Below are 22,506 nucleotides of genomic sequence, written 5' to 3'. Positions count from 1 at the left end.
TTATTCAAAGGTCGAAACGAATATCTTTTATATTACCTTTTCTTTCTGTCATAGACGTCAAATTGCATAGAACGTGTTCCAGTAGAGCTTGATCCTTGTAATTGTGATATTGTTGCTTGGTAGGATGTAACGTCAACATCAAAGCTTTTGAGTGGACTTGAATTGACGGTGGGGTGGGTAAAGTTAATAACTGGGTAGCTAAAATAGATATATATATATATTTTATAACGACTTCAAATAATGGTAAAAACGATTACATACCAATTTTCAAGGCAGCGGGTTTAAGTTTGGTGAATTTTTCTTCTGATAAGTGGGCATAAAGTGAGGCGTCTAAGCTTCTAAAGATGTCCATTGCCAAGCGCTCTAATTTTGACAGTTGTTGAGGCAAACCACATTGTTGATCCTTAAATATTGCAAAGTTTATAGCAAATGCCATTAAAATAAAAAATTGTGTGTGCACTATGTGCGCATATTTGAAGTGAAACAACAGCTATAAAATTGAAGGATTTGAAGGATATATATTTGTTTATGAATGCTTTTTATAAACTTCAAAAAAATTAGAGTTAATATAAAACCGTATACTATTCTAGCTTTATAATTTTATGTTTTTTAATTTTTGATTAAAAAACGATAATTTTATTACCCGGCCGGATAGCTGTAAACCAAAATACTACTACATCTATATCTCTGACTACTACTAACAGCTACCAACCAACAATTTGTTTTGTGTAGTCTGTGGTCTGTTTTTGTTTAAATGTTTTGTTCATTATTCATGTTGGGGATTTATTTTTAAATTAATGTTAATCGTTAGGCAACTAGTATTTCTTTTGCATAATCAAAATTGTCACTAAATTTTACATAACCAAATTGTCATTCTAAATCGCTGTCTTTTTAGACAGATGTCACTTGTCCTGTCATTATTCGAATTCTCAGAATGTTGTTAACAAAAGTTTAATGTTAAAATATATTTTAATCAATCACAATTGTTTATCTCCATCATTTACCGGATTAATAATACAGAAATTATAACTCAATTACAAACAATTCATTATTTATAGTGATTTACAGTAATTTTAATAAATTATACGAATATTCTCGTTGATTGTTCGTTTAAAATAAATATGACAGTGTCCTCCAATAAAAATGCGAGTTACCAACTCTAAATTCTAATTCTGAGCTGGCAAATGAGCTAGATGCTTTACCTAGACCGTTATTCAGAATCTACCAACCTATTGATGAAAATATGCATGAAATCAAGGTTGGTATGTACAGTATCAAGTTTATTATAGTGATTTTCTTAGCCGCGTTGGCACAGATAGTTACCCAGTGTTGTCACAAGCTTATTTTTCATCGGGGTAGATTATCACGAGATAACGGGGTTAAATTTTTTTACAAAGGGGTAGATCTACCCTGAAGGAAGTAGCTGTGGCCACTGCCGCTATCACTTTTCCTCTCGCTAGCTCGCGCGTCACGGCCGTCTCGCTTGCGTCACGCGGCCTTCATTCAAGGCCGTGGGTCACATTCTTGGGAACATTTCGTCTGTTTTAATTACTTACTTCAGTATTCGAGGACAACCCTTGATTATTGTTACAGTTACTGGCCGAGTTAGCAGCTGCACTAGTAACGTTATCGTCGCTGTCTTCGGGCCATCCGAACAAATCTTTCGTTTTGCCGTAAATTTTCAGACTATCCACCATCGTCATCAGCTCGGGATCTTGACAAGGTCCGAAAACTATGGCCAACTTTTTATCGGCTTGTAAACTCTCCTCTCTAGAGAATGGCACATCATACCAACGACTTCTCGTGACAGTAAACGAAATAACTCTTCCGAAAACCTAAAATAATTTTCAAGGATTTAAAATACATTAGAGCTAATACCGTACGTTCGAAAAAAAAACACGGAGTCAAAGACGGCTGGGGAATGACAATCAATGAAAAGTTTAGCATGGTCAATCTCTAGACATTATTAAAAATCATACATTAATAATTAAAAAAAGATAGAACGTTTCAAGACACACAAATTTATTTCCAAAAAAATATGATTTCTCGAATTTTAAACTATACCATTTAGAAATCATTTTTACTGAATATAAAAATAAATTACAATCTTCTAAAGCCAACTGGCAGTAAGCGTCGTTAATAAATAAAGAAGAGTAGACGTTTGTTCCAAGTAAATGACGTGTAGGTCTTGACCTCCCTAAAATTATCAACGATTTTCATCCCCCAGCCGCTGTTTTTTTTTTCAATCGCATGGTATATTTTGTACTCCTTACTTCTACGTAAGATGGAGCTTTTTGAGGATCTTGAGTGCCTACTAAAACTCTGATACCGCACATGACTGTGTTCGGATCGTTGTTGGTAACCTCTATTTGGAATTGGGCCTTGTTGCAAACTATATATAATCCGGTAGTATTTAATCTAAAACGGAAATAAAAAAATAACATATCGTATATTTTGGCTCATTATAGTAAAATGTACAAGTTAAGTTCACTTGAGTTCAACTTCTACAGAGCGATCATCAATGAGTGAACTAGTTGGCCAAACCAAACGAGCAAAATCAGAATGGTCAATTATTTCAACCCTAGTTGATCTCTCCATATATATTCACATGACTTAATTGATTGCTCTTACCTGTGTTTTAGTTGGGCCGCATTGTATATTTGTAGCAAATCGTTGCCGCCATATTCTACGTCGTTCATTACAGTGCAATGTTCGAAAAAGTCGACGGGGAATGTCGGAGCGCTCGATGTTTTGCCAGATTTTATCGGCTTTTTCTTTTTAGGTTTCATTAAAGTTCCTAAAACAATATACAGCAACATTATGGTAATGTATTAATTATTAGAAATACTAATAATTGCCTGGAATTTGATATCTACAGAAAAAATACCACTACACACAGATCTGTTCCTCATGAGTCTTATCATAGTGTTGAACATAAGATGGCTAGTTTAAATTTTTTAGTTCATGACTACCTACTTAGTTTTCCACTTACCAACGAAAGATATGAAATAGAAAGAAATTACATTGGGAATGAAGCTGAGTGTAATGGATTTTCAATTCCTTCATTAGTTGATAAAATAACTAGAAAACGTAGGTATAAGTTTGCGATTTCTGCAACTTCGACTTTTCGAGTGGAGAAAGATACGTCAAAATATATTTCAATACTGTTTTTCAAGAATGTCAATAATAATTATAAACTTGTGTCTAGTGCTAATAATAAATTACAAAAACTATTAGGTATAATGCCTTTGAATAAGATTAAGGAAGGAGCATATCAAAAATCTTAGGTCCATCGCGATGGGCCTCAAATATGGCCGACTTAAATTCCGGTTTATCAGTGCCGTTCTAATTTTATTTAAAAAATGTAAAACTATGATGTAGAGTAGACGTGGGGTAGACTCAATAATTTTTTAGTTTATTTTACGTTGTGAATAAATGTTGGTAGTTATTAAAATTGTTATAAAAATATAAAATTCTAATAAAAATAGATAAGTTATAATAATTATTTATAACCATAAACATCCGATACGCTACTGAAGCAGGTAAGTCAAATTTACGTATCTAAATCTTTGACATCTAATCTTTGACAAGTAGTAAATAAAAGCAAAAATGCAAGAAAAAATATATAATTACTTAATTTAAGTGAATTTCATAAATGATCGGTTTACTACACGTATGTATATTATATAGTTACTTACTAGCGAAAAGTTGTTCCATTATTTCACTCGATTTTTGCCGAGATCTACCGCACGCTACACAACCAACTATTTTAGAGTCTTTTTCGATAAATCGCAATAGTGTCACTGTTAATTTAAGTTCTGCCACAATTTCCATCTAGATTTACTACCTTTATACAACTATCAGTAGTAGAATAAATAATAAATAACATAAAATAAGTTCCGTAAAGACTGACAAATCCACAACATTTTAAATCAAATTCAAATGTGTCAAATGAATGGTTAAACAGAACTGTCAAGGATCCCCACCCTAGAGTGCTTTTTCCGCCCACCATGCATGAATACATGGATAGCATTATGCTCCTTCCTTGGTCTTCTTATTCAAAGGGTAATGCTAAAGATAAAACACCTCCACTGGAAACGTCAGGTATTTATGAAATCTTATGTAAAGATTGTAATCAGATCATTGTAATCATTAGGCAAACTAAAAGATCAATATTAACTAGATTTAAAGAACATATGGTTCAGATAAGATATGGTAGACCGAATAAATCTTACGTTGCTCAACATGTTGTTTGTCTGTTAAAATGTTTATAAATTTAATTTTAAATATTGCAACTTTTACCTATAGGAAGAGTAGGCTGAATATTATTGGACATCCAAAATCCGGTTTGTTCCATATTAGCGATGAACATCTTCAAACTACCATCCTCGCACAGCAAAATCAAAGTAGTTCTTAATTCGCTACCCGAATTATGTCTGATAGCTACCATGTCCATTATTTTTGATTTCGCTGGTACCACCTACCGAAAAAAAATAATAATAATACCGAAAAAAGTAAGATAAAATATATGACAGACCTTAATTTCTTGAATTAGGACAGAATCAGGCTTAAGCATCAACACTACAGGTTGGTTACTGGACTGCATCGCGCAACATATCAAACCCGGATGATTGGGTATCTCAGTCCATTGGCACAATGGTTGAGGATTCGAGCTTCTTGTGCTGTTACTTTTCGTGTTTGAACCGTTAGACGATGTAGTCGTTGGAAGGTTGATCGGAAATACTGGAAAAATCATAGTAAATTAGTTAATTTTGTTTTTGGTTTATAAGTTATAAGTTACAGGCAAGCCAAAGTACCTAAGCCTTCAAAGGTGTATATATTCTGAATCTAGATAACATTTCCTACAAATGCTGAAATTTTTATAATTTTACGTCTATGTTTACTATGTTTTTAAGGCCTTTGAAAATGGGTAGGCAAGATAGGCATTTTTTCGACTTTTTTCCCCATACATATATAGTCATGAAAATAGGCGATTGTCACCGATTTTATTAAAACTGCGGTTACTTACTAAGGTGTAGAATAAGAAAATATAAGCCATTGTAGTCTTACGAGAACAGTGATTGATGTATGGGACGTTTTAACCTTCATCAAAAACAGCTGAAAACAAGGGTCCAAAAAATGAATTCTCTTATAAAGCCAAAGGACCTAAGCCTTCAAAGGCCAATCAAAAATCATTATGAATCTACATAAAATTTCCTACAAATGCTGAAATGTCCATAATTTTACGTTTATGTTTACTATGTATCTAAGGGTTTTAAAAATATGTAAAAATAGTCAAAAAAGGGCATTTTTTGAATTTTTCCCATATATAAAGTCATGAAAATTGGCTATTTTCGTCATGTCACCGATTTTATTGAAACTGCTTAATAAAATGTTAAGTCTTACGAGAACCAGGAACGCATAAACGGGAGGGGTAATAGAGATAATTACCTCTCCAAGAAAGAAATTTATATTTATAAATATTATGTCCGTTATTTCCCAAGTTGATCTTTTTTTTGCTGCCGCCCTCTGATATCTTAGTTTTTGCTCAAAAAAAATTATCCAACGTAAACAAGCTCTTAATTTCTAATTTAAACCGTGCCGGTATCATGATACTTTTCCCATTTAAGTACCGTAGAAATTTCTGACCTTTTGCATTTAATTTTTTATCTCCAAAACAAATGAACCTACAGCTTCGGCAAATACATATTCTAATACAAAATTTTACGCTCTACAAAAAAGGTCTCTTTGGTTTTTTCCATAAAAACATTCCTTTAAAAGTTATTCGCGGTCAAAGTTATGCACATAGTCTATAATCATTGCAATCACTGCAATCATTCACTGCAAATTCTTTAAATTTAATTTTTTTTTTAATTAAATTCATTTAATTAATTCGATACAAGTAATATTTAAGATAAAAACCACTCGAAATTTGTTCATTTTTTTCAATTGACACACATATTTACGAACACTGAAAGGCAATGAAACAATAAAAAAAACCCTCCCAGACTCAATCTCTAGATGCACAAAAAAAATTAAACCCAAATTATTTCACGTTTACCTAAAGACAAGCAGTTGCTCTTCTGAACTATGGGCGAAATAAAGCTTTTTCCTTGAGCGTAGCTATAGAACAGCAAATTTAACGTGTGCGAGAAGTAGATGGACACACCTCCACCCGCTACTTGTCCATTCAGATCTGTCACGTCCAAGTGAAACACCTAAAAAGTATTTTAATATCAATATAGACACCTTTAAAACCTAATATTAAGAGGAACATACTTCAAGTGTGTTGGTGACGTAAAAACTACCATACTTTGTAGAACTGTCATCGTTCAAAGTTTCGATATAGATGTGTCCTGGCGATGACATTATCAGGATTTGGTAAATGCCTTCCTCGTATATGAAAGTGCAATCTCGAATTTTTCCACTGGGAACCTAGAAAATATACAATGTTTCTATTTGAAATTAAACAAATCTAATAGGAAGAAACCTTAATAAAGTAATCGCAAAACAATTTTCGATGCACGTCATCTACTCTGAGTGACAAGCGATGGCGACAGCGCTGCCAGATTGTGATGGATTTATAAGACGAATCTTAATGTAAATTTGAGAAACAATATATTTATATATCATTTTTTAATGATTTTTACGTTTTATTTTTAATTTAATAACTATATAAATAATTTTGAAAGTGGTATAATGTGCTTACCAATCAAACTTACTTTTCTGAGTGCAGTCAAGGATAATAAAGAACCTTTATTGTCACGTTCCCGTTCAAAATAGTTTATCAGGAAAGCTACAAGCTCTTAGCTTCGACTGTTTAAACGCTTCGGCATATTTCAACACACAATTTCAAGAAATACAATACAAAAACTGGAAAATTTAGTTCTTAAAAGAACTGTTTGTGCTTAAAAGTACAATTTGAAAAAAATACTATAAAAATCGGCAAAAAAGAGAATTACTCCCAAAGATTCAACAACAACACGGTATTATATAAAATAATGACTGACATTATGATAGTAATTGTCAAATAATAAACGACGACGTTGCTGATCGCGGCGCAATGTGACCAACATGGCGATAATAAAAATCGCATTAAACTAATTTTTGCAGCTTTAATCTAAATAAAATATCAGTTATAATCATTTGCTCTATAAAGTAAAACGAAGAGCTGCTCGGTAACTAATTTAAACAGTTTTGCCAAAGTTTGATTTTAGTCAGGTTTATAGGATTTAGTGTCAATTTCGATATGATTGATGACGTGCATCGGAAAATGTTTTGCGATTACCGTATGTAAAATTGCACTATTTTGTGAAAATATGCAAAATATTAGAATTTTAGTCGCTTATTAAAAAAGCTGTAATATATCCAAATTACTTTCTGTTAATTTTCTTATATTTTTTTCTGTGTAGACGAAATGACAGTTTTGTTGAAAAACTGAATGATCCCCTCCATTCTCTCGATAGCCTTCCATCATAATTCAGTTCTAGTAAAACGTCTGATTTTTTCGTCAACACACAATATTTTACTTAACACTGTTACGTTTTGACTGAACAGGTAAGACCGACAGGTAAAACGTTACGTATAGTCGAGGCTTTAGAAACGTATTAAAACTCATACATTTTAATACAAGTGTTAAAAGTTTTAAAAAATACACTTTATAAAATATCACTCATTATTTAATTAATAATCTACTTACCAAAAAGTGGTATTGCGGATTGATAGCGTCCTTGCTAAGATCAAAAATCTTAACAAAGTCGGCAGTAACTAGAGCTAGTTCTGTCTGAGACCCGGGCAACCATAAAGCCTTGATAATAAAGTTGCCCGTTTCGAGATGCGGGTGTAAAACTAAGTGATCTGTCACTTGTCCGTTGGAGTTAAATGTCAAAACGTGACAGTCTTTCAGGCCACAAACGGCGAGAAAGTCCTCGTTGCAAAGATTTGATGTCATTGAAAGAACTGTAAAAGAATTATTAATTTTTGAAAAGAAATATATATGATTGACAATTAATGACTGTCAATTTAATTCAAATAGAAATTACTACTATACCATACTTTAAGAAATCACAGAAATATACCTGTAAATGGTATTGGTGCGGAACTAAGTCTGGTCAGAGTCAACTTTCTCGTAGCAGAGTCAGCTTGCTTTAGCAGAGCTGACAGTTGAAGAACGGTAATTTTTCCTTTTTCATGGGATACCGCTAAATGTTGTCTTTTGCCTAAAACAAATAACCATCTTTTTGATCTAAGCCTTTCATCAATATTATAGATCTTGAAGGGTCACGTCTAGAGAAATGGGTCTTTACCTTGAGTAGTAGTCATACAACACATCGCAACTCTTCGAATAATATGAGCTGACAGTAATTGTCTTATCGTTTGACCTTGATCGCCAGCGTACGACATGCGCACGTTTTCAAAAGCGCCCTCTTGCGAGCCTAAAACAATGCAAAAAATAATTATTCTTTGTTGAATTCAGAGAAACGCAGGCAGAATTAGTATTCAATATATTAATTCATTCATGTTCTGCAGATAAAAATAAGTAAATCTGTTCGTATAAATTTATGTCCAAAATGCTTCGTTTCAGAGATACAGGGTGTAGAAGTTTCATTTTTATTTCGATTTTTTTCCAAATAATTAAAAAACGTCGATTTGATGAAAATTGGTGTTTTTATAAAATTTAAATAAAACGAATCTATGACTGTAAATAAACGGGCTTGTTCCTTACCTAGAGTTGGAACCATCAAAAGATCCGTGTGCACGTACTTTTTCTCCGCACTATATAATTGTTCCAGTGCCTTAACACCTCTGACATGACACCCCACTGGGCTGTTCTGATTGCATGTTGCTTCGATAGCGGGAATCAAGCAGTGTAAAAAGTCTGTCAAAAACACAAAAAATGACATAAAACATTTGAAATAAAATCGTTAAAAGAATATAGTACCTAACAAAGACGCTGTCACGTTGCTGGAACTCAAATTATTAAGTAAAAATTCTTTAGATTCTTCTAGTTTCTTTTTCTGGTGGTCTGGCCGTTTTTCTTCAAATAGTATTTTATCGGTTGGTACAGGCGAACTTGTTCTCCTTCTAAAACATCAAAACTTATCATATCTTGTTATCTTCTAGTATTGAATAATTTAATACTTAGTATAAGTACAGGTACATTTTATTTTTTATTGCGGATATATGATTGTTCTTAGATTCAGAAATAAACTTAAATACTATAAACCTCTGGATAAAGCTGGGCCAAAAGATACACACAGTCTTGTTTCAATGAGTACAATATAATTCCGCCAAGAATTTATTGTTTGTTCAGCCATCGTTCAACGTCATATATTGTCGAACTCTCTTTCTTTCACTTGATAACCAGACGAAACAGACTAACATTTGTACGTTATGAAGTACAATAATTATATAAACTAACCTCAATGAACTGGCCAGGACATGTTCACCGTTTTCTTCCTTCTTTTGTCCACCACTTCCTTCAGCGTTCGAAGTGGGACTTCTCTTTATCAAAGCCTGACAAGATCCGTCCTCTTTAGCTCCACAATCACAGAAGAAATTTCCATACTTTGCGTAACTTATATCGTGTCCTTTATGACAGACGCGCGCGCATATAGAACATACGCCTACGCCATCTAGCATTTTACAAGTGTGGCAATGATACCTGTACAGGAAAACAATAATTGTGATCATTATGTAAGAAATATTCCTTCAAATACTTTTATGTTGAAAGAAATTATCAAAATATAGGATAGAAATAAACTTACCAATGTTGGTTCATAAACTCCTTCTGAGTAACTGTAAACGTGCACAACTTATTACACAACGAATCCTCATCAGAATCTTCTCCACTATCGTCATCTTCGTTGATGTCTTCCTGCCAATCCAGTTCTAAATCTAATGGGCTTTCATGTTCCCACTGTGGTGACACAGATCTGAAAGATAGAAAAAAAAAATGGTAATATAGTCCGTTCCACGAGTAAAGACATGACAGTGAGTTTTTTTTGTTATTTTAATTGTATTTTCTGTCACTGTTTAGATATCGTCTGTCAAAATCCTTTCTTATAAAACAATTATTTATAATAATAAATAATACGCTTTATTAAAGCTATATTATATCAGAAACGCTCTGACATACAAACAAACAAAATACAATTTAATCATTGATTCGTTATCTTTACTTTTTTATCATCAATAGTCGAATACCTATTTATTTTTTAAATTTACTCCATTTACAGACTTTTCGACCTTTAATGGAGTAATAATTAAAAAATATTAGACATTAAAAAAAAATGTAATCTTATAACTTACCTGGGTGGTTGTTCAGTAATTAACAAAATTACGTCGCTTACATAATCCAAAATACACGACGCAGCATGTAACATATTACTGTTTTTAAGCGAATCGGGAGATGTTGCCATCTTTTCGCTGATTTCCTTCTTCTGAACGTACTTAACACATAATTCAATCTTTAAAAATATCAAACATATGTTAATAATCCTATATATCTAAAGTATTAATTATAGAGAGATCAATAAAAGTTGGTATGCATATCATTAAAAATGTAGAAAATATTAAATTTCAACTAGTAAATTCAAGTACTAAAATATCAAATTAAATTTCTAATAAAAATTCAATTCAAACTTGGAACGTCCTTTCTCTATAATCTTATATCCTGGAATCTCTCCTGGATATAGACAGAGTAATAAAGCAGAAAAATCGGTGACAAAAGTACAAATTTTAATTGACACTAGGTAAAATTCAAAGTAAAAAAACTAGCCGTGGCAAAATGCGACGTGCGTTCGTCAAATATTTTGATGACATGCTCGCCAACTTTTATTAGGTTTGTTCCAACACAGCAAAGAACTGTTTTTGGTACGGTTACGCTTACGCGCAGTAAAAAGAACGCGTTCCATCAACGAGAGAATCGTTTAGCGAACGATAACTTTTGCGTTCCAACCAGAATGGTAATCATTCATGAACCATATTCGGAACGGTGATTATCCTAAACCGGTGACTATCCTAAAAGCAAGAATTAAAAGAACTGACGTGCGTATTAAGACTGCCTGTCAGCTGATTATTGTTTTTCTTTTTTTTCTTTGGCTATTTTCTGGTTTTAATTTGCTGATTCCTGAAATTTTATTTGGTATTTATCGTTTTATTACATATTTGAAATAAATATTTTTATATTTTTGTACTAAATATGATCAGTGACGAAGAGGACAGTGATATCCAGTATGTGGATACCACTGAAGATGATTTAAAACTTTTGCTAAATAAAGAAAAGGCGATTTCGTGTTAATTAAAAAATAAATAAATTCAATAATCCGTAAATAAATCCAATAAAAACACAATTTATATCGAAAAAATATTTAACCTATATTAATAATTAAAAATTAGGGTTTGCATTTGATTCTATAAATCGGTTCAAAAACTGTTCCAACCCGAATTTAATTTTGGTATAGTAACTGAACTGCCAAAGCCAACACATGCGCACAACTCGATGCCGGCGCTCCGAATTACCGCTCTAAAACGGTACAAACTTCTATGCTGGAACAAACCTATTAATTTTTCTTTACTAACCCATTCTGACACAGCGGGAAACAGATAAGTGTGCCCTCTACCCACTCCAGCATCAGCCAACATAGTCATAACGTTCATCAGCTCCGTGAATCCTACACCTTCTAAACTCGGGCCCAAAATGTGACTTCCCAACGGTATCAAAGCCTTCAGTATAGTTACAGAAACGTCTTCGGCAACATTGCTAGTCTACAAGAGAGAAACGTCAAAAAAATTAGTTCGCGAGAAAAATAGGAAGTCATACCTGCTTAACTATATAGCTCGTGAGGGCCTGTAGCAGTTGGCTGTTTTCTTGTACTAGGGACTTTTTGTCGTCGTTTGATCCCATCGTTACGTATAATTCTTTACCGTCCGAACTAGACGTGCTTGATTGTTTTTTCAGTTTCAAAACGAGTCCACTAAAAATATAAATATCGCAAAAATTGAGAATTATTTCTAGCGTTGATTGATGAAATAAGAAGATGCGCAACTTTTGGGCGATTTCTTGGCACAAAACCTGTCCGAGATTTAGTTTAGCTCTGCGTCGCTGCGCGCTGACAGTCGTTTAGAGCGCAGCGGATAAAGAATACTGTACCGTAGTTCTGCTTTCAGTCGACAGAGTGGGTGATTGCCGGAGAAAGTGTTGCCAGAACTACGGATTAATTCGTAGATTTACGGATTTTGGATACAGTATGTTAATAATACGGATTTTCTGTCATTAAACAATTTAATATAATATTATATGATTAAACAAAGAATGACATCAGAGTTGGCGTGGAAATGAAGATCGCCGCTATTTCAAATGTAAAATATTACGGTAAATGTCAATAGTCGTAATTTCCAAGCCAACTAAACGACTTTTTTCGATCATACGAAATATTCAGTACCTATAAAAGAATTTGTATTTTGTTGTTTATTCTATGTTTAACATGAATAAATTTTCAATACATAAACGCGAATTTTTCATACAAATTTTTCGTTAAACGTATTACAGATATTCCACACCGTCTTCGATATGCCTTCACTGGCCGAATAAGAGAAAAAAAGTGTTTTATGCGTTGGCCGCAGAACGACTGGTGGCTCCACCGTACAGCATTTGAGACGTAAGGGTAAATCAAATCAGCCTTGTCACGAATTTGCCCATTAGGTTGCATATCTTCCCAATTCTTTCAATCAACGATTCTAGTTTGGCTGTACTTAAACTGCCGTTAAACGGTAGCTTACTAAAATGCCGTTAATAGGTATGACGTCGTTGTGACGCACTTGACGGCTTTATGAAATATAGGAATTTTATAAGAACTAACCAACGCTATCCACCCCACCAAATAACCAACTTAACCAACGCAACTAACCTCGACACCGATAAAAAAATATAAAAAACAAATATAAATTAGCCAACTAAAAAATGAATTAACACCCTCCAAATAACCACGCTAACCAACTCGCTAAATAACTAAACCAATCCAACCAAAAAGAGTGAAACCAATGCAATAAGATCACGCTATAAGCAAAAAAAATATATAAAAAAGTCTTGGTCGGCGTGAGATTTGAACCACGGACCATTCGCTCACGAAGCGATAGCCTCAGCCACGGAGCCACAGGTGCTCTTGCAAAATGCTTATAGCTAGGCATTACTTTCCGCCGACATGAACGACGTCACAATATCTATTAATGGCATTTTAGTAGGCTACCGTTTAACGGCTGTTTAAGTACATCGTTCTAGTTTATACTAATTAGAGGTCTTTCATTAATAACGTGAGGGAATCAGGGTGGGAGGGTGTCAAAATCTCTGTAAAACTCACGACGTTGAGAGGGTGGGGTGTTGCAAATATCAAGTAATTTTTTTAGGCAAAAATAGTGTAAAAATTCATTCGTTAGAAACTAAATTAAACAAGGATGTATTCGGTCCCTTTAAATCACCGGTGAGTTCAAGGCGCATGCGAATGATCAATGGCTCCAACACAACAGCTGTGCGATCGGACGACCGGCAATGCGACGAATATCCTTTTTTTCGAGTTCAAATCGAAAAAAAAACAAGAAATGCAAAAAGAAATATTATTAGAAAATGTTTTTTACTTTTTTTAGAGCGTAGCTTTGCTTTTGCTGGGCCTTTGGCGGTATTAGTCATTGTTTTTTTCCTTATATAGTCTGTAAAACGAATAACTTTGAATTTGACAGTTCCCGCTGGCTTTTCTAGTGTAAATTTTATTAGGTTAGCAACTTGCGGCCATGTTGATGCAATGCCGTCTCTAATAGAACAGCCTCCGAGCGAGATTTATTACGTCACGCTAGTTAGATACTACGGATTAATTATGTTGTAGAATACATGGAAAACATAATTGTTCCTCGTATATGTAATTTTTTGGATTATATTCGACACTATTTTTTTCATATGACACAACACTGATGAAGGCTATAAACGTTAGCTATAACGTTTTTTTAAACCAACAAAAATAATGAAAAACCAAATAAAAACTTAATCAGCGTTTTTCCCGAACCTAAATTCCAAGGAAATCAAAAATTTTAGAATAATTTTACAAATAAAATGACAGCGATCTTTATTTCATAGCCATCGCTGACGCCTTTTTTTCTATGATATTGTATTATTTGCAAATATAATTTTTCGAACATTGATGCTTGCAAAATATACATATAAATTTTGTGAATGGAAATAATAATATATCACTATTAGTAGATATTGAATGTTTTTTGTTAAATTAGATCGATTTTCAAACCCCAAAATTTAAAATATATTTTACATTTTACCCATTATCTTATGTACCTATTCATTATTTGTATATTGTAAAACATTTATTAACTGTATCTTTCATGTAAACTATATCATTCTTAAAATACAAACCAAAAATACGAGGAATAATTATGTTTTCCATGAATTCTACAACATATTTATTAATCCGCGGTATCTAACTAGCGTGACGTCATAAATCTCGCTCCGAGGCTATTCTAATAGAGACGGCGTTGGTCTGATATTTAGAAATGTCAAAGGCTGATGACATTTTACTACTTTTGTCAGTTATGACATTTCGCGTTGATTTTTGGTAGACGAGAAAGAACTATCACTTGTTTTATTATTTTCCTTTTCTATTTCACGAAAGTAAAAAGAGTTACCTATCTGATTCGTTCAGGCACTCATTTTAAAGAATATCAGTAACTTTTTGGACAGAGATATTTTATATTTGCCATGTTGGTAAAAAATAACGGTCAAAATTCAAAGTTATTAATTTTATAGACTATATATATATATATATATATATATATATATATATATATATATATAGCCCATATATATATATATATATATATATATATATACTTTCCCCAAATGTCAGGGCAGTGGAATAATTTTTTTTCGAGTACCAAAGGACGAAACAACGTAAGTACCTACTTAACTACATTCTTATGATTGGTAGACCTTGATTTTCTACAAATTTTCTGCCTGTTGACTACTATAGAAGACAAAAAATGTAAAGAATCATGAAAGTTGGAAATGTGTTTTTATTTGTAGTTTGCTAAGTTTTTGCTAAGTTTGCTGTACCAGAAATTATTACTACAGGCTGATTAATTTACATTTTTTACCTCCTGTTTTTTTCTCATAAAATTTCCGATTTAAATTAAAAATTAAGAATGTAAATCATATTGCGGTCTGGTCGACTTTACGGCCAATGGATTTTTAAGAAACACAATTCTAATATACTCAACTTTTATAGTAAACTTGTTACACTCAACTACTATTAAGACATAGAAACTCTTGCTTTAATAATAAAAAGACTATTATCTGATTAGTTGGTTGTTTTTTTAGTATTCATAGAAAATCTTCATTCGTCAACCAATCTTACTTTTATAATTTTTAATACCGGTTTTGTCCCTTGATGTTTACGCTTTTACCAAGTGACAATATAAAGAAATATTGCCCTACGAATTGGTACTTTCTCGTAAGAACTTAATATATGACAAAAATCTAAAAAAATGCATTCCCAATTTTAATTAGGAATATATTTTTTACAAAAGGCAACAATGCATTTGAAAAAAAAACGAAGTCTGACAAAGGTTCGAGGCAGTCCGAGGTCACAGCGGCATTTACCAGAAAGATAAAATAAGTGCCACAACTGATATAATAATCTGTGGTAATGGTATATCGAAAATATCTTTGAATAAGAAGACTAAAGAAGGAGCATATCAAAAATCTTAGGTACACCGCGATGGGCCTCAAATATGGCCGACTTAAATTCCGGTTTATCGGTGTCGTTCTAATTTTATTTAAAAAATGTAAAACTATGATGTAGGGTAGACGTGGGGTAGACTCAATAATTTGTTGTTTTATTTTATGTTGTGAATAAATGTTGGTAGTTATTAAAGTTGTTATAAAATATATAATTCTAATAAAAATAGATAAGTTATAATAAGTATTTATTAACACAAACATCCGATACGCTACTGAAGCAGGTAAGTCAAATTAACGTATCTAAATTCTTTGACATCTAATCTTTGACAAGTAATAAATAAAAGCTAAAATGCAAGAAAAAATATATAATTTAGTTAATTTAAGTGAATTTCATAATACTACACGTGCTATATTATATAGTCACTTACTAGCGAAAAGTTGTTCCATTATTTCACTCAATTTTTGCCGAGAATCTACCGCACGCTACACAATCAACTATTTTAGAGTCTTTTCGATAAATCGCGATAGTGTCACTGTTAATTTAAGTTCTGCCACAATTTCCATCTAGATTTACTACCTTTATACAGCTATCAGTAGTAGAATAAATAATAAATAACATAAAATAAGCTCCGTAAAGACTGACAAATCCACAAAATTTCAAATCAAATTCAAATGTATCAAATGAATCGTCAAACAGAACTGTCAAGGATCCCCACCCTAGAGAGCTTTTATGGTGGCTTTTCCGCCCACCATGCATGAATACATGGATAGCATTATGCTCCTTCCTTAGTCTTCTTATTCAAAGGAAAATATGGTTCCCGTTTCCTTAATGGTTGAAAAAGTATGGCGCGCAGTTTAAATTTCACAGGACAAGTTAGTTTAGAGTGTCTAAATCAGAGTAAAAGTCAAGAGGCAGATTATTTTACTAAATTTCGCATGGATCTGTTAGTACCAACAGTCACTCCTGAGACCGTGCACTACCCTCCATAGACTGAATTAGAATGAATTTGCAAAATTCATCTCACCACACTGAACTGTAGATAAGTAAAATACTGTCAATAAAGAAACACTAGTAAAGATTTTACCTTGATGACACCTCAGTTTCATTAGGACCGAGAATAATCTGCCTTAACCACATCTGCAATTTTTCGCTCTCCACTTCAGCCAGTTTACCCATACTGGAACAAAGATAGTTCAAACTGGGATCGGTAGAACTCTTTTCGGCCGCTTGGAACAGCTTGTTGAAAAAGTGAAGTACTCGGGTACTGTACTGTTGGGACATGCGAGGACTTGACACTGACATTAGCACTTTTACCAAATGCTTGTCCCCTAAAATTTTAAGAGAAGAACTTTATTATATCTACAATTATATTTATTTTATTAGTACCGCTGAAAAAGCTTTCTAAAGCTTGTCTTCCCGAGCTCTTTTCAATAATTTTTTCGTAGAATTTCAGGCAACTGTGTAATATTTTTTCGTCAACCTTTGTCTTCTGTTCGTTGTTAGAGCTGGTATAGTTCATTAAGAGGTTGTAGGTATGATCCAAGACTCTGCAAGATAAAATAAAAAACTGTTAAAAATTTACATATGATTTAACCATAAACTATCGATCTTGTTAATAGTTATGAAAAAAGGTACATTTGAAGGTACATTATACAGGGTTTTTCATTTAACAATTTGATTTTTTTAGAATTTAATTTATAAGAAAACCAATCATCAAAATATTTGACAAATCAATGCTGCCCCGCATACTTCTTTTACTTTTGACTTCTGATAAGTGTCAAATACGTCATGTTGTCACCTTTGAATAAGAAGACTAAGGAAGGAGCATATCAAAAATCTTAGGTTCACCGCGATAGGCCTCAAATATGGCCGACTTAAATTCCGGTTTATCAGTGCCGTTCTAATTTTATTTAAAAAATGTAAAACTATGATGTAGGGTAGACTCAATAATTCTTTTTTTATTTCACGTTGTGAATAAATATTGGTAGTTATTAAAATTGTTATAAAAATATAAAATTCTAATAAAAATAGATAAGTTATAATAATTATTTATTAACATAAACATCCGATACGCTACTGAAGCAGGTAAGTCAAACTGACGTATCTAAAAGCAAAAATGCAAAAAAAAAATATAATTAGTTAATTTAAGTGAATTTCATAAATGATCGGTTTACTATACGTATGTATATTATACAGTCACTTACTAGCGAAAAGTTGTTCCATTATTTCACTCGATTTTCGCCGAGATCTACCGCACGCTAAACATACAACTATTTTAGAGTTTTTTTCGATAAACCGCGATAATGTCACTGTTAATTTAAGTTCTGCCACAATTTCCATCTAGATTTACTACCTTTATACAACTATCAGTAGTAGAATAAATAATAAATAACATAAAATAAGCTCCGTAAAGACTGACAAATCCACAAAATTTCAAATCAAATTCAAATGTGTCAAATGAATCGTCAAACAGAACTGTCAAAGATCCCCACCCTAGAGTCCTTTTTCCGCCCACAATGCATGAACACATGGATAGCATTATGCTGCTTCCTTAGTCTTCTTATTCAAAGGTTGTCACCGATTTTTCATTTCAATTTTAGAAACAATATATATTTATTTATTTCTTGACATTGTCATTCGTTTTGACACTTTAGTATTACGAGGTTTAAATAAATTGTAATACTTTAAGCTTAAAAATTTTTACTAGCAGACCTTGCAGTTGAACACTGTTCTTTTTAAAACCTCTTTTAGTGCGAAATGTAGAAGATAGCTTAATAGCCGTTGCAAAAATCTCATCGCAACCTTATTAGAATATTTTGAACGGGAAAGTAATGGTTTTTTATGTCCCTTAAGTGCTGCTAAGGAGGTGAGTTTTGTTGATGTAAATGATAACTGTTTACATATTTATAATTAATTTATTTTTGTTTTCTAAAATATTTTGATTAAAAGAAAATATGTAAAAGTGGGCAATGCCGTGCCCAAAGACATGCTTTGCCGGTCAAGCTTAATCACGGGACTAAAAGTATATTTGGTATGATCTATATTAGAAATTTAGTTTTGTAATATTTCCAACGGTTTTGATGACGTAGGCGCGAACTTTTATTGATTTCTCTATAGATAGATAAATTTATATTATTATTACTACATCAATTTCGATTTCACCTACCTGATATACACTCGTTTTTGCCTCTCATCCGTCTCAGCATCACCGATCATCTTTTCCAAAGCCTTCGACGAGACGTTATACAAATACTCAGTCCTGGCATCTGTGGTAATCGAAATTAACATCTCGATCGCCTTATTTTTCGTGTCGGTATTCTCGATTTTCGGCGCGTGTTGCACTATGAACTTGACCAGATTCTCCAGGGTACGTTTTAGGGAAAGGTCGATGCTAAACGTTGCCGATTTCGACATGGATGATATGTGGATATCGATAATTTTCAAAATGTAACTCTCTGACGGTATTAAGTCGTTGCAGTACTGCATCTATCAAAAAAAATTGAAAAATATGTATAAAACCTGTATTATAATTAGACTTTTATTACAAAATCTAGATATACAGGGTGAGTCTTAAATAAGTGCAAATATTTTCAGGGCACACAATCTTTTTAGCAGCTCTTTACTTGTGCACGAATTTATAAATAAAACTTTATTTACCGAATATGTATCTTGTAAAAAGTTGGTTCTCCATTCCAGTAAGATCGAACTGATAGTATTGGGCAAGTGCGTGTCAATATCCTTAGCCAGGGTAGTCAACAAGCTATTATCATTAGATGCGATAGCTAACACGTCGTGCATCGTTTCTAAATCCTTTAGTTGTACCTAAATAAATAGTTTGATATAATAAAGAAAACAGTATACAGAAAAATAAGATTGTTACCTTATCAGAGTTATCACTATGGTCGATAATCAAATGAAAGATCGACCATCGGGTACAGTGTAGGAGGGCTTGGGCCAGCTTCAAAACGTGAGGGAACAGATCCTGGATACAGGAATGTTCCGAAGCGGTAATGGAAGGTGGGACTGAGTCTAAAATGTCGTCTAGTGCCACCTGAAAAGCCCATACTATTTATTTTCTTTAATATACGTTAGAGATGAACAAAAAATCACTATCTATACTAATATATAAAATCCTTAAGTGACTGACTCACTGATTAATCACGATCCTGCTCAAACCCCTCAACGTAAGAAGCTCAGTTTTGCCATACAGGTTGATTCTAGGGTGTAGAGGTTCGATAAGAAGAGATTTTTCGAAATTCCAGTTCCAAGGGGGTGAAACCACCCCTCAAATATTACAATATGTTTTATTTAAAAAACGGTCAAGTTCCCGAAAAAAAACCGCTTAAACACGTATATTTTATTTTTTTTACATATTTTAAGATTTTTTAAAAATGTATACAGGGTGTTTCGTAAAAATCTGGTCATTCATTAATCACGATCCTGCTTAAAGCGCTTGATGTAAAAAACTAATTTTTGGAAAACGGATTGACTTTAGGGTGTAGAGGTTCGATAAGAAGGGATTTTCCGAAACTCGAATTCTAAGGGGGTGAAACCACCCCTCAAATATTAGAATATTTTTTATTTTAAAACCGGTGAGGAAAAACTCTTAAACACGTATATTTTATTTTGTTGTTTTACATATTTTAAGATTTTTTAAAAATTTATACAGGGTGTTTCATAAAATATGACCATTGAGTAATCACGATTCTGCTTAAACTGCTTGACGTTTAAAGCTGATTTTTGGCAAACGAATTGACTGTGGGATGTAGAGGTTCGATAAGGAGGGGTTTCTCAATTGTTTTTTCTCATGCTGACATAAATGTGAGAAAATTTTATCCAGTTTGTCTGTTAATGGAAATTCTTGCTTTGCTTTATCATGACCATTACAAATGATTAATTCGACGCGAACGAAGTCGCGGGTACACGCTAGTATGTGATATTTTTTTCACAGAAAAATAAAAGTAGGAATTTACAACCATTAACAATAATTAAAAAAAAACTGTTAATGACTAAAGATGGGAATGAAACCTTACCTCTACCTTTCCTATTAAACAATCCAAGAGAATCAACTGCCATAGCAAAGGCAACTGATCTTTCATTACAATGCCCTTGCCTATTTCCGGAGTTAAGCTAATAATACAAGTCTTAGCCAGAGCTGCATCGTATTCTATGTTGTTAACAGCGTCAGACACTGCTTTTAACAATTTATCCGTGTTCTGAGTGAACATACCCTAAAAATAAATAATAATTTTAAAAATAATAACTTTATCTAAAAATGCTGGTCAAACCTGTTTGACCAGGCAATCTTTTAACCATCTGTTGAAATTCTTATGTCCAGATCGAGGACCCCATATTAAAGAGTGCATTAACAACGAACCGGGTGCCAGTGTTTCTCCAGTTGCAAGTCGTTCCATGTACGAAATCGATGGAGGTAATAAATGTAACAGCCTGTAAAATAAGTATTATACGTATAATATCGAAAAAAGAAAAAAATCCTAGATTTACCTCCAACAAATTGTAAAGCAGTATTGTGTGGCGCATAATCCCAATATAGATATCTTCGGTATACTGGCTGCGTTTATACCGTGAATTACGTTTAGAATTTCGATCAGTGCGTCTAACAATAACGGGTATCTTAGTTTATCGGGCGTGCCCAATATAAAGTTGCAGGCTAGTCCGTCTAACTTTGGAGACTCTTGATTGTTAACCTTAAAATAAATCGCATAATAAAAAACCGCCGCTTCTGAGACTTCCAGAATTAAACATTAGTTGATCCCCTGAATAGGTACATAAATTTTTTTATTTCATTTTTTCAAAAGCTTATGATCTTCCAAATGTAATGATGTATCGCACTTACCCAAAAAATGTTGCTTGTTTTTTACATACACATAATGAAAGTGATCTGTATACCATCTTTCTATAACAAACTGTCTCTTATGGGAATATTCTTTATTGCTTTTTATACAGGGTGTTTCAAAAAAACATGTGCCATCTCTCGTGGGGAGATTCCTCACGTAAAAATTAAATTTATTTTTCATATCAATATAGGTCCGATTCTCCTTTTGTTGCGTAGCTACAGGGTGTTAAAATCTTAATAATTTTTCGATTTATTATAATTTTCTTCCAAGTACTTTTAGTGATTTGAACGAAATTTTGAGGGTATAAGTTACTGTAAGTGCTACATATTTTAATGCCAAAAAAGTGTCGATAAATTCATCAGGGTCGTGCATAAATATCACTGAAATATTTAAAAAAAAAACATGTGCGCCACTGACTTTTTTCTTTTGATATCAAAATTGTGCAGGCCGTTTAATACCAATTAAAAGTTATTTCTAGATATTTTGTCGAATTCGGCGTCCTTGATGAGATAAATGCAATTTTATTAATCACAATTAATAAAATTAAAATAAAAATAAAATTAATAAATTGTATAATTTAGTTAATTTATTATTAAATATTATTACTATTAGTTATTAATACTATTAGTCAAACCTACAGCAATTTCAAATAAAAAATTATGGTATTTAAGATAATTACAAAAAACTTAATTTTAAAAATTTTAACATCCTGTAACTCTAAAACTATGCATATCCATACCCATATTTATAGGAACCTTTTTTCATAGTTTTTTGATGAGGAATCAATGAGTACTTATTTAAAACTTTCGCAAGTTAATGCTATTAAAATTTTTTAAAGGTTGCTATTAGACTTGGATCAAGGCAAATTAAAAAAATTGCGTTTATCTCATCAAGGAGGCCGAAAT

General features: G+C 32.7%; 1 protein-coding gene across 1 annotated transcript in view; it reads right to left on the bottom strand.

Annotated features, from left to right (window-relative positions):
- The window catches only part of LOC115888785 (E3 ubiquitin-protein ligase UBR4-like), a 61,576-nt gene that overhangs the window by 25,039 nt on the left and 14,031 nt on the right, over window positions 1-22,506 (bottom strand). Inside the window, 27 exon segments of the mRNA XM_030908625.1 lie at window positions 37-198; window positions 262-403; window positions 1,557-1,835; window positions 2,274-2,418; window positions 2,632-2,797; window positions 4,303-4,480; window positions 4,538-4,743; window positions 6,062-6,218; window positions 6,280-6,435; window positions 7,700-7,959; window positions 8,079-8,219; window positions 8,307-8,435; window positions 8,726-8,878; window positions 8,942-9,084; window positions 9,422-9,664; window positions 9,768-9,935; window positions 10,312-10,469; window positions 11,584-11,769; window positions 11,825-11,978; window positions 16,828-17,071; window positions 17,130-17,290; window positions 18,910-19,229; window positions 19,401-19,565; window positions 19,624-19,794; window positions 20,777-20,974; window positions 21,032-21,191; window positions 21,249-21,451. Of these exon segments, the coding sequence (XP_030764485.1) occupies window positions 37-198; window positions 262-403; window positions 1,557-1,835; window positions 2,274-2,418; window positions 2,632-2,797; window positions 4,303-4,480; window positions 4,538-4,743; window positions 6,062-6,218; window positions 6,280-6,435; window positions 7,700-7,959; window positions 8,079-8,219; window positions 8,307-8,435; window positions 8,726-8,878; window positions 8,942-9,084; window positions 9,422-9,664; window positions 9,768-9,935; window positions 10,312-10,469; window positions 11,584-11,769; window positions 11,825-11,978; window positions 16,828-17,071; window positions 17,130-17,290; window positions 18,910-19,229; window positions 19,401-19,565; window positions 19,624-19,794; window positions 20,777-20,974; window positions 21,032-21,191; window positions 21,249-21,451 (4,948 nt within the window).

The sequence above is a fragment of the Sitophilus oryzae genome, unplaced genomic scaffold (genome assembly GCF_002938485.1).
Source record: "Sitophilus oryzae breed Bouriz unplaced genomic scaffold, Soryzae_2.0 scaffold_808_pilon_pilon, whole genome shotgun sequence".
NCBI classification, from domain to species: domain Eukaryota; kingdom Metazoa; phylum Arthropoda; class Insecta; order Coleoptera; family Curculionidae; genus Sitophilus; species Sitophilus oryzae.
This window is presented reverse-complemented; position numbering and strand designations above follow the sequence as displayed.